The sequence below is a fragment of the Chelonoidis abingdonii genome, chromosome 11 (genome assembly GCF_003597395.2).
Source record: "Chelonoidis abingdonii isolate Lonesome George chromosome 11, CheloAbing_2.0, whole genome shotgun sequence".
NCBI lineage: Eukaryota > Metazoa > Chordata > Testudines > Testudinidae > Chelonoidis > Chelonoidis abingdonii.
Genome location: NC_133779.1, coordinates 34,594,704 through 34,607,336, shown reverse-complemented (window position 1 = coordinate 34,607,336; position 12,633 = coordinate 34,594,704). Strand labels below are relative to the sequence as shown.

General features: G+C 50.1%; 1 protein-coding gene across 1 annotated transcript; it reads left to right on the top strand.

The window, feature by feature from the left end:
- Positions 1–287: 287 nt before the first annotated feature.
- Positions 288–1,376, top strand: LOC116839965 (3-galactosyl-N-acetylglucosaminide 4-alpha-L-fucosyltransferase FUT3-like). The gene has a single exon (XM_032806303.1). It carries the CDS (start codon positions 288–290, stop codon positions 1,374–1,376), a length of 1,089 nt encoding a protein of 362 aa, XP_032662194.1.
- Positions 1,377–12,633: the final 11,257 nt, after the last annotated feature.

Here is a 12,633-nt window from a genome sequence, read left to right as displayed (position 1 = left end):
GCTCCGAGTAATTCCCAGCCATAAGGGCAACATCATACCGAAATGAGGTTATTTCAGCAGGGGCAGGTTTGGGAGGTGGGCCACCAAAGAACTGGTCTGCCCTCAGCTGTGAGTGTGCAAGTGATTTTGCTTCGTGTTGCCTCCTTTGGGCTTCAGATCTGTGACCACTTTCTAACAAGCGGTGCCAGTTCCTGGCACTGCTCTGTTCCCCTCGTCCCCACCGTGTTTAGTTTTCGCTAATCACTAATCCCTCCGTCATTGGTGTCTCCTGCATTCCCAGGCCAGCAATGCCGAGCAGCGAGCAGACGAAAAGCCCAGCCTGCAAGAACCTCCTCCTCTTTATTCTCTCCCAATTCATACTCGCCCTCTGTTTGTTTACATACCTTCAGCCCTCCAGGAACCAAGGCCCAGAGCCCCGGGCTGGCAATCCCTCTGCACTCGCAACCCAGCCTGGAAACAGCCCCACAGCACCGCAGGCTGGTTCGGAACTGATCATCCTGCTATGGACCTGGCCCTTTGGGCACCCTGCTGCTCTGCAAAAATGCTCGGAGCTCTTTGGCATCCGGGACTGTCACATCACGGCCAACCGCAGCTGGTACCACAAGGCCAATGCGGTGATTGTGCATCACAGGGATGTGTGCTCTGGCCCAAAGAAACTGCCCCAGGGCCCACGGCCCCCTTCCCAGCACTGGATCTGGTTCAACCTGGAGTCCCCCAGCCACAGCCCTAACCTGGGCTTTATGGATAACCTCTTCAACCTGACCATGTCATACCGGAGGGACTCGGATATCTTCACCCCCTACGGGTGGCTGGAGGTCCTCAGCCAGCCCCAGAACTTCAGCATCCCAACCAAGTCCAAGCTGGTGGCCTGGGTGATAAGTAACTGGAACCCAGCCTCCCGCCGGGTGCAGTACTATGAGGAGCTGAAGAAATACCTCCACGTGGATATATACGGCAGCCATCACATGCCTCTGCCCAGGGACAAGCACTTCTCCACCCTGTCCCAGTACAAGTTCTACTTAGCCTTTGAGAACTCGCTTCATGAGGACTACATCACCGAGAAACTCTGGAACAATGCCCTGGGCTCAGGGGCCGTGCCCGTTGTCTGCGGCCCCTCTCGAGAAAACTATGAGCGCTTTCTTCCCCCTGATGCCTTTATTCACATCAATGACTTTCCCAATGCTCAAGGGCTGGCCCAGTACCTCCAGGAGCTGGACAAGGACCCTGCGCGCTACCAGCGCTACTTCCAGTGGCGAACATGGCTAAAACCATCCGAGCGAAGTTCCTGGGCCATCCACTTCTGCAAAGCCTGCCGGGCCTTGCAAATGACAGAGACTTACCAGACCAGGACCAGTTTGGCCAAGTGGTTCCGCTAGGAGTTACATGCTCATCTGGCTGGGTTTAGTACATATCATTTCTGGCTGGTTCAGTTGCAATTAGCCAAGACTGCTACTTTGGTTTGTACAGAGACATGCCTGCATTTGTTACAAGCTGGGTAGACTTTGAACCAAGAAACGGCTGTTCTGCGCACCCTCACCCCTCTGCCAGTCCTCGGCTGACTAGCTTCAGAAATCTGAAATTATGAAATGCAGAATAAGGAAGAGACGACAGAACAAAAAGCAGTTTCCGGGAGGGAGAGGAGGGCACCAGTTTCAGGAAGCTCTGATTATGGCCAGAGGTTTTCAAACTTTTTCTGGCAACCCAGTTGAAGAAAATTGTTGATGACCGCCACCCAACGGAGCTGGAGATGAGAGGTTCAGGGTATGGGAGGGGCTCTGGAATGGGGCAGAGGGTTGGGGTGTGGAGGGTATAGGCTCTGGGTGGGGCCTGGGATGAGGCTTTTGGGGTGCAGGCTGCCCCAGGGCTGCAGTGGGGAGAGAAGACTTCCCCCAGCCCCCAGGCACCTCTCCCATGCTGCGGCAGCTCTGGATGGCCTAGGCCAGGCCAAGGGAGAGGCTCCTCTCCCCCAACAGCAGCAAATCTGGGGCAGGTTGGGTGGAAGGCTGCAAGGCTTCTGGGTAGTGGGTCTGGGATGACGGCTGTTTTGGGGTCGAAGGGAAGGGTGTCGGTCTTGGGTTTTGGAGAGACTCAGGGTTGGGGCAGGGGATGGGCGGTCAGGGTTTACACTTTCAGGTGGTTAGCGCCAGTCAGTTCAAGTCAGCCATAAGACCTTCGTGAGCTGGCAACAGGCAAGCTTCAGAGCAGTCAGGTCCAGCTTCCTAGGCGGATGAGCAGGCGCTAAGCGCTATTCCTGTGCGCGTTCTCGCCCCACAGCTAATCTCACTGGCCCTCCCCAGCTCCCCATTGGCTGGTTGCGTCCTGGGAGTGGAGAGATAAGGGTGAGCTGGTGTAGAAGGATGAGGGACATATAGTGCATAGGTGGTCCACATGGCCAAAAGCTGAGCAATTTTTACGTCGTGGGGTAAACTATTAACTGGCCGCAGGCGGACTTGATCAGATTACGATCAAGGTTCAAGTTCCTGGCGCTCCTGGCTTATGGGGGCTGTTGACGTATATGAGATAAACTGGACGACTATATAGAACAGTGGTGTTTGCAACACCAATGATTGCTGTAGTGGCACCAAAAACCTTATTGTGATAAGGCGGGGTTCATATAAGGGTGTCCTAAGACCAGGTTACGGAGTTCACTGGGTGATGATTATGCTTCTGTATGTGCTGTATCATTGCTTGTAGGTTGAAGTTCATGACTATTGGCTGTATGCTGTCTGATGTTCGAAATTGGTGGTCTGGGCTGCCATTCCTGGGCGAACAACCCCAGACGAGCTGGTTCAGCTCAGCTTAGCGCCTTGCCATCCCCGTTAAGGACCTCCGACTCACAACCTTGGCCTGGTTGGGATGGAGCGGTAGCCTGGTGACTTCAGCAGGTGTTGCCAGAAAGCCTGTGACTGCACCTCCATTTTGCTGAACTTGTCTACAGCTAGGGAACAAGACGTGTTGCTTAACTGGAAAGTCTATATAAGGGCAGAGGCTTCATCTCCATTTTGTCTTCAATCCTGTCCTACCTCTGAGGAACTTTTGTACGAACTGAGCTCTGCACAATGGACTGAATGGCCATCCCAGCCGGGGATGTTCCCAGAGAGCTGTGGGTGTACAGACTGCAGTCATCTCACTGCCGTATCTAGCAGCGGGGCCGCCTTGCAACTCAGACACTGTTGCCCGTACTGTATGTTAAGTGATTCCCATGTAACCAATTGCGCCCGCCTCTCATCTCTATCTTTTCCTTTATGAATTAAAGCCTTTAGATTCTAAAAGGTTTAGGCAATCAGCTGATTTGTGGGTAGATCGTAATGTTCATACCTTGAACCTGGTTCTGGGGTTGGTCCTTTGGGATCTGACGACTGAACCTTTTCCTTTTCTTTTACTGGGGTGTTGGTTTTCATAACCATTCATCCCCAGGACGTGTGGGACTGGTGGTGATACTGGGAGACTGGAGTGTCTAAGGAAATTGCTTGTGTGACTTGCAGTTAGCCAGTGGGATGAAACTGAAGTCATTTTTGTCTGGCTGGTTTGGTTTGCCTTAGAGGTGGAAAACCCCAGCCTTGGGCTGTGATTGCCCTGTTTGAGCAATTGGTCCTTAATTGGCACTCTCAGTTGGGTCCCGCTAGAACCACATCGTCACAGTGGGGCATGGGGTAAGTGGGGATGTTGGGTTCCCTGGATATTGCAATTAAAAAAAAAAAACCCAGTCAGAAGTCCAGAGGCTAGTTAAAATCCAAATGTTCCCAAGAATCTAACAGTTTAATAAAGAAAAGAAATCAGGCAAATATGTCAATATTTTGCTTTGATCTATAATTTAACTAAGGAACAGAGAGTCTCCAATCTGTGGCTGTTCCGCTGCCTAACACTGGATAACTTCACATATTTTGGCCTCCTGAAAATAATTTGGGCCCTCCTGAAGTTCGTTGGGTGGTGATGAGGAAGTCTTCTTTGCCCACCTGGTTGCACAGAGCCTGGAATGATTAGCTTGATAGACTGGTAGAAAGATCGAGATAGGTTAATAATTTTGGCTCATCTACAACCTCACTTGGTGTTCATCTTTTGCAGCAGGTGACCCTAAGGTTAGGGCTAATAGGGATGGGAGCCCAGATGGGACATCGTAGTCTCAAGAGCCATGCAGGGGGTAACGTCCAAACTACCCAAAGCCCCTTTCATGCCAAAGTTGCAACTCTAACACCAACACTCGTTATTAAGTGACAACAAGCTGCATTCAGCACAGCGGGACCACCTCACCTGGCAGTGAACTGCAGTCACCTCTAGGGTGTAAACTGGCAGCGTTTGAACTGTACAGACCAGAGTTTTTAAAAGGTTCAGGCCAGAATGCATCGCATTGCCATGCTAGTGGATTTCAGGCTGGCTGAATGTAACACATACAGATTGGAAAGTGCCCAGGGCTTGAAAAAAAGAGCCACAGGACCTTGATTCTGCCAGGAGTTGAATCTTTGCCCTATTGAATCAAGTTCAAAGTCACCATCCTGCTCTTCAAAGCACTCTCTGGGCTGGTATGCACATGCACCTGTTGTTCTGTGTTTAGAGCTTAGAAGCAAGGTCAAAAAAATGAGCTTTGTGCATGGACTGGAAAGTGGAGAGGGGTGTGATGGTCCCTTGTTCCCAGGAGAGTTCATTCCACAGTCTCTGGACATTAGATCTCTACATTAGATCGCCCCAGTGACGTGGCTCAGGGCTGTGAACAATCCCCACCTCTGAGCAACGTTGTTAAACTTCCCCTAAGACCCTGTGTAGACAGCACTAGGTGGTAGCTGAATTCTTCTGTCAGCCTAGCTGCTACCTCTCGGGGAGGTGGATTAACAACAGCCATGGGCAAACTCCAGTAAGTGCTGCTGTAACAGTTTCAGTGTAGACGCAGCCTCAGCTCACCCCAACACACACACAATCAAACCAAGCCACTGCATTGCTTCTCCTAGAGAGAGGAGGAGGGAGAACACACGCAAGGCGGGTGTGTAGTCACATGGCTTAACACTGAGGCTCTCAACCATAGGTCTGGGAGCTGCGAACACATTTCGGGGGGCGGGGGGAGGAAATCGCCGAGCAGGACCAGCATTAGACATGCAGTGGCCCAGGGTGGAAAGCTGGTTCCCCACTGCATGGAGCTGAAAAGCCCAGGGCCCTGAGCCCCACCACCTGGCTGAAGCCAAAGTCTAAGCAACTTAGCTTCACGGAAGCCCCTGTGGCATGGGGCCCCAGGCAACTGCCCTGCCCCTAATGCTGGCCCTGGCTTTTATATGCAGAAAACCAGCTATTGTGGCACAGGTGGGCCATAGGTTTGGGGGGAGCGGGGACTCAAAGAAAAAAGTTGAGAACCCCTGACAATGCGTGACTGGAAGGAGCTCAGATACAATATAGGCTATAATAGGAGCAAACTGCACCTGCAGAAAAGCTGCAGCTTTGAAAACATCTGACTCCACCTTTTCTAAGCACTGTCACTCCTGGGATATTCCTGCCAGCTGCATGGAGGCTTGGGAGACAGCTTGAGTTTAAACAGTGGCTGAGTTGAAAAGTGATTCAAACCTTCCAGACAGCAGCGTCTGAACACCTCCCAACTCTGTGCTGTCCCCTCTGCCTCTTTCCAGCTGGCAGCTTGCTGATGGGAACCCCCAGGGGAGAAAGAAAGGGGAGTTTTGAGGAGTACGCTCGCCCGCAACTTGGTGGGGGAAGCCTGAGCAGAGTAGAAAGAGATATCAAGCAGCTTTGTGATTTGCTCAGGCTGCGGGAGCCAGAGGAGGAAATGGGAAAATCAGGACTGACACCCCTTTCTGCGTGGCCCCTGCCAATTACCACCAAAGAGTTGCTCACTGTCTCCTCTGTTCTCCTCATGGGACTTCACAGACCCTGCCGTGAGGAGAGGCAGTTTAAACCCTGCGAGCGGTAGATCCTGTAACCTCCCCCCTCCACCCTCGGGTAGATGTGGGCTGTATTTTCACAAACAGCCTCTCAAACCAGCTCCTGCAGTTCCCCCACTCCCAACTCTTGGTGCCAGCAAAAGGCCTCTGGGTGTGTAAATTGCTGTCTCGAAAGTCTCCATTTGCACACAAACACACACGCACTCTGGCAAACTTGGAGGCCTGGCTGAACAGTGCAGCTTGCTGTAAAGTGTGTCGTGCCACTCTTCAGCCCACGGAGGGGGTAAAAGCAGACTACTGCTGCCAGAGGATGGAGTTACTCTGTCGGCTTGTGTGGCAGAGGTGAATGCTGTAGAGGAGTAGGGTGTTGTCATGGGAGTGTATTGGCCATAAACGAAGGTTTAAATGCTGCAATCCAGACAACAGACACTCCACACAGGTAATACTTTCCCAGCAAGAATCCTGGGATTCCATCTCTGCAAACCCAAACCCTCTAGCCGGGATCGAGGAAGCCAGACAGCATGTTGGAAGTTTGCTCAGTTTGATCCCATGGGCTGTTCAATGTAGAACCCATCCTGCCCCATATGGGTTATTTCAGACCCATCTCTGATGGGATTCTCAGCCTCCCAGCCTAGGCTGTGATCTGGTGACAGGAGGAGGCAAAGCTGGGGCAAAGGCAACCGTTTCTGCAGGAGGTCGGCACACAGGGACTGCTCTGCAAAACACAGAGCAGCACAAACCACCTCTAATCCCAGAGACCGGCTAGCTTGTCTCCTCATGGCCACCTTCTTGGATGTGCCCTACACCTCGTCCCCTTGTAGCTGCCACCAGGGAGCTCCACCGTTATTTGTATTTCACTAGGACCTAGAGGGGCAGATCAAGATCAGAGGAGCGGCTTCCTAAACACATCGCACCAAACAGCCCCTGCCTCGAAAGGCTGGCAGTCTAATTAGACTATGAAAAGGAGGAGGAGACGCCCGCTACTAACAGGCGGCTCTTGTCACCAATGCAGCTTCTCCAAGAAGGGGAGACTCGTTATTGGGAAACTGAGGCACAGAGAAGGGAAGCAGCAGGTCGGTGGCAGAGCCAGGAAAGGAACCCTTGTTTCATAGGGTCAAAGCGATGTAGGGCAGGAAGGGACCACATAGTCCATTTTCCCACTACAGCAGCGGTAAGTATACCTAGGCCTGAGTTCTGCTCCCGTACCCAACCCCCTGGACACTTCCTAGCAAAGTGGCTGCAATCCCACTTAGGACCCGAGGACTCACGTCTAGTGGCAGCTCTTTGGCTCACCGGCAGTGCCTCGTCTAGCTTCATAATCTCACTGCAGATTTCACATCCAAGGCAGGCTACGGGCATAAAGTTAAATAGATGCAAGAGACCTGCCATGTCATCAGTCTTGCGGGGCTGTTTAGATTCCTAGACAACTAGGTGGGCTGTTACCTGGGACAGAAATGGCGATTTTCCCCTATGCAAGCTCAATCTGTAACAAAACCTCATGATTTCTGAGCAAATTCGCATGGGTTGCTATTGAAAATGGTGGCTTACAGTCAGCTGTATGTGCTAGCTAGGAAGACCCCACTCACCGCTGAACTTCATGGCTGATTTTGGAGTGGAACATATAAAGCTACAGCCTGGGGTCTCCTCTCAACTGACGCAATGGGAACAGCCAGACCAGTGGAGTCCTGGGGGGTGGACAGGAGCCCATAACATGCTGTGATTGGGGATGTCTACACGGCATTATTAACCTGGGGAGGGTGGACCCCAGGCTCATGGACTTGGTGGTCCCAAGCCTGCGCTTGAGCCTCCACACTGCATTTTAAACCCAGGCTTACAATTGCTGGACCCTTGTCTCACAGCCTTGCCAATGCGGCCATAGAATCACAGAATCTCAGAGTTGGAAGAGCCCTCAGGAGGTATCTAGTCCAACCCACTGCTCAAAGCAGGGCCAACCCCAACTAAATCATCCCAGCCAGGGCTTTGTCAAGCCAGGCCTTAAAAACCTCTAAGGAAGGAGATTCCACCACCTCCCTAGGGAACTCATTCCAGTGCTTCACCACCCTCCTAGCAAAATAGCATTTCCTAATATCCAACCTAGACCTCCTCCACTGCAACTTGAGACCATTTCTCCTTGTTCTGTCATCTGCCACCACTGAGATGAGTCTAGATCCATCCTCTTTGGAACCCCCCTTCAGGTAGTTGAAGGCTGCTGTCAAATCCCCCCTCACTCTTCTCTTCTGCAAACTAAATAACCCCAGTTCCCTCAGCCTCTCCTCGTTAAGTCATGTGCCCCAACCCCCTGATCATTTTTGTTGCCCTCCACTGGACTCTCTACAATTTGTCCACATCCTTTCTTTAGTGGGGCCCCCAAAACTGGACGCAATACTCCAGATGTGGCCTCACCAGTGCCAAATAGAGGGGAATAATCACAATAATCTGCTGGCAATGCTCCTACTAATACAGCCCAATATGCTGTTAGCCTTCTTGGCAAGAAGGGCACATTACTGATTCATATCTGGCTTCTCATCCATTGTAATCTCCAAGTCCTTTTCTGCAGAACTACCGCATAGTCAGTCGGTCCCCAGCCATATGGCACTACACTGACCGTCTGACTCCGGTCTGGGGCTTGAGCTGTGTCCACACTGCAAAATGACAGGACTGGGACTCAACTTACAGCGAGACTCAGGCTCTGGCCCCTCAACCCCCCAGCAGGGTTCTACAACCTAAGCCCTGCGTGTTTGCTGAGACTGATGTGTGTGGACGGAAGATGGGCTTGGGCTCAAACATGAGACAGATCCTGGGCTTAGTGGGCAGTGGAGATATACCTTTGGTTTAGGGCACATCTAGATAGCAAAAAAAAAAAAAAAAACCTCTGCATGGCAACAATTTTTACAGAGCTGGGCTTGCTCTACAGCCCTAAAAATAGCCAGGAAGATGCTCCAGCTTGGACTGGAGCTCATGTTCTAATGTCCAGTGAAGGGGGTGGGTTTCAGAGCCCAAGCTCCAGCCCGAGCTGGAACATCTACACAGGTGGGTCTAATGCCATAGCGCAAACCCAAGTCTGTAGACCTGGGCTCTGCGATTCGCTGCCATGGTGGGTATTTTCCCCCGTGTTTTTCCTTTACATGTTTCAACTGTGACAACTAAGATCCCCAAAAGATGGGTGAAGCCACCTTCTAGAAGGTGGCACCTTCAGCTAAGCAAGAAAACGTCCAAGTGAATGGTCTTGGCCAATGGTCAGCTTCTGTGGTAATGGTGATGATACTCCTTGGGCGAGCACAGCAAGGAGCAGTGAAAAGGTCTCTCAGACTTCAGTGCACAGAGGGGCCTGTTCCTCTGTCATTCCACATTGCTGGGCCAGATCCTCAGGGACTTGATTTCAGTGGAACTACTCTAGCTGATCCAGGCCACTGAGTTATTTACACCGTTGGAAAATGGGTACAAACCACCACTGTTCTGGGAATACTTCAAAGCATACTTTAAGTTGTCATTGGATAAGAGGGAAGGACTTGTCATGGATTGAGAACTAGTTAAAAGTCAGGGAACAAAGGGTAGGAATTAATGGTAAATTCTCAGAATGGAGAGGGGCAACTAGTGGTGTTCCCCCAAGGGTCAGTCCTAGGACCAATCCTATTCAACTTATTCATAAATGACCTGGAGAAAGGGGTAAACAGTGAGGTGGCAAAGTTTGCAGATGACACTAAACTGCTCAGGATAGTTAAGACCAAAGCAGATTGTGAAGAACTTCAAAAAGATCTCACAAAACTAAGTGACTGGGCAACAAAATGGCAAATGAAATTTAATGTGGATAAATGTAAAGTAATGCACCTTGGAAAAAATAACCCAACCATACACCAGAATATGATGGGGCTAATTTAGCTACAACAAATCAGGAAAAAGATCTTGAGAGTCATCGTGGACATGTTCTCTGAAGAGTACAGGCAGTGTGCAGAGGCGGGTCAAAAAAGCAAACAGATGTTAGGATCATAAAAAAGGGGATAGAGAATAAGAAGGAGAATGGATTATTGCCCTTATATAAATCCATGTGTAGACATGCTGACTCACCCCTGCGGCGCCTCTTGCAGGTTACTTCTGGAATTACTCTGTTCCAGCTCCAGAGCACCCTCTGCAGGCCAGTGATCCACCTGTCCTCTGGCCCCATGTCCTCCCTGGACCCGGTGGCCTTTATGTGGAGTGCTGCCCCAAGCATCACCCTTTCTCCGAGGGTTTCCCCTTCCCGGGGGACTCCCCACCCTCTTACCCCCACTTTGCCTCAGTATAATGGCTTACTGCCCAGTCCTATCTAGCCCCCGTTCACTGGGACAGATGCGAGTGGTCAGCCACTCATCATAGGCAGCGGGGTTTGGACCTGCTGCGCCTAGCCTACCCCTGGGCTGCCCCTGCAACCCCCAGTACCTTTTAGCCTAATCTTAGGCCTCAGCCTGGGGCTTTTTAGGCTAGAGCCCCTACCTCCCAGCCCTGCTCCAGGTACTTTTGTCTCTAGCTTTCCCAGCAGCCAGGCCCATCTCCCTCTACAACTAAAGAGAGATGACTGCTTCTAGCTCCTCTGGCTTCTTATGAGGGCCCGTGCTCAGTTTGGGCATGGCCCCAGCTGCAGGCACTTCCCCAACCAGCCCAGCCTAAAGGATGTTTTTCTCCAGCCCAAGCCCCTTCCCAGGGCTGTTTTAATCCCTTTAGGGCAGGAGCAGGGATCCACCTGTTACACCATGGTACGCATACATTGTGAATAGCTGTGTACAGATGGGGGCTCCTTCATCTCACACTGATCTAATATTATACTAGCACATAGAAAAGGCTTCAGAGAAGGGCAACAAACTATTACGGGTTGTGTTGGAACGGCGTCATATGTAGGAAGATTAAGAAACTAGAGGTTTTTCAGTGGAAAGAGGAGTCCTAGGTCAGGATGATGATAGAGGTATATACCAAATTATGAAGTGATGTGGAGAAAGTATATAGCGCAAAGTTTATGTTACTATTCCCATAATCAACTAGCGAGTCCACAAATAAATTAATACGGCAGCAGGTTTAAAAGAAATATAAAGCGATAGTTCTTCTTACACAGTGCACCAGTCAACTTGTGGAATCCTTTACCCGTGGGGTGTTGTGAAGGCTTGGACTATGACAGCAATTTCAAAGGAGAATGGACAAATTACTGGTGGTTAAGTGCATTAAGGGCTATGGCGGGAGTGGCGTAAGGGGAATGGTGTCCCTAGCCTCTGTTCGTCAGAGGATGGAGATGGATGGCAGAAGAGAGATCACTTGACCATTACCTGTTAGGTTCACTCCCTCTGAGGCACCTGGCATTGGCCACTGTCAGTAGACAGGATACTGGGCTAGATGGACCTTTAGTCTGACCTCGTATGGCCGTTCTTATGTCCTTATGTAAAACACTCAGTGAGCATTACAGGAGCTGTCTAGTCTGCAAAATCGTGCTGACGTGAGAAAAAAAACCTGAACTCATTTCCCGTGTCGAGTCCTGCTGCAAACAGCAAGGCCCGATTCGCTGTTGCCTGCAGCTCATGGAGTCATTTAACACCTCTGCAAAGTGAGTGTATGATGCTGCCATTCTGGTCTGGTGGCATTTCACACCCACTTGGGGCCAATGTAAACTGCGGCCCAAGGTGCAGCGCGATGAAGAATCCAGCCAATGATGGCTCATTTCGCTCTTGGACTTGGGTTATTTTTAAATGGTGAGACGGGCTGTACATGCAGAAGTGGAGCTGTGATTCTCCTGGCTGTAAAACTCCGGATCTGCTTCTGCATAGGCACCAGCCAGCAGGTTTTTAACAGCTTCACTTACATCCAGCCAATTCAGGCACTGATAAGCAGAGCTGGGAGGCATTCAGCAAGCCATTCCAGTGGGTATCTGGCCAAGACTCTAGGGTGTATCTGACCATGGAGTTTGAAGCGGCCAGACCATACACAAAGCCAAAACCCCATGTCAATCAACGGCAAAATGTAGCTGCAAAAGACCGTTTATTTTCCCAAGTGAAATTCACTTTGCTCACTCATAAATCCAGCACCGATATGATCATTTCAACAGCGACTGTATAAATAGGCTTGTCAGAATTCTATTTTCATTTTTTTAGAATTTCAACCGCTAACATCAACGTTTATTTTTAAGCCTTTTTCAAACACTTTTTCTCAAGTTAAATGTTCACACGTGTGCAGTACCATGGGGCTTTGCAAACATTTTTCAAACTTTTTATCAAGTTACGTTTTCACAGTTGAGGGAAAAAGTAAAGCTTTATAACTGTTTAAAAACAGTCAACCTGACATACATAAATTTTAGTTATAAATCAAACGCTAAATCAGTTCTCAGGCAGCATTTTCCTTACTTTGCCTAGCTGTCCATTGCTATTATTATCGATGGAAACATGTTTTTTTCCATCAGTTTGTGTGTGTACAGGGAAATCAATGTGTATTGACATTTACTGATAAAAATCCAATCCTTCGCAGCTTATACATAAAAAAAAAATACCCTGAAACAATAAAAAAAAAAATTGCCAAGGAATGAATAGAATAACTCAAAATTGCCTGTTCGTGTTTGCTTTCAACACTTTCAGTGCACAACCGGCCTCTCCAAATTCGTTCTCGAAAGCAGCCCCATTTCCAAGGTGCTTACGATTTGCATGGCGCATGACGCTGATCTGGAAACAATATCAGAGTGGAGGAGCGACTGGTATGCAGTGTGGAGGACACAGGGCAGAAGGCAAGTGCTTGAGAATAGGGA

Bases quoted from the DNA above. Each gene is read 5' to 3' on its own strand.
- LOC116839965 (XM_032806303.1), top strand. From the start codon at position 288: ATGCCGAGCAGCGAGCAGACGAAAAGCCCAGCCTGCAAGAACCTCCTC.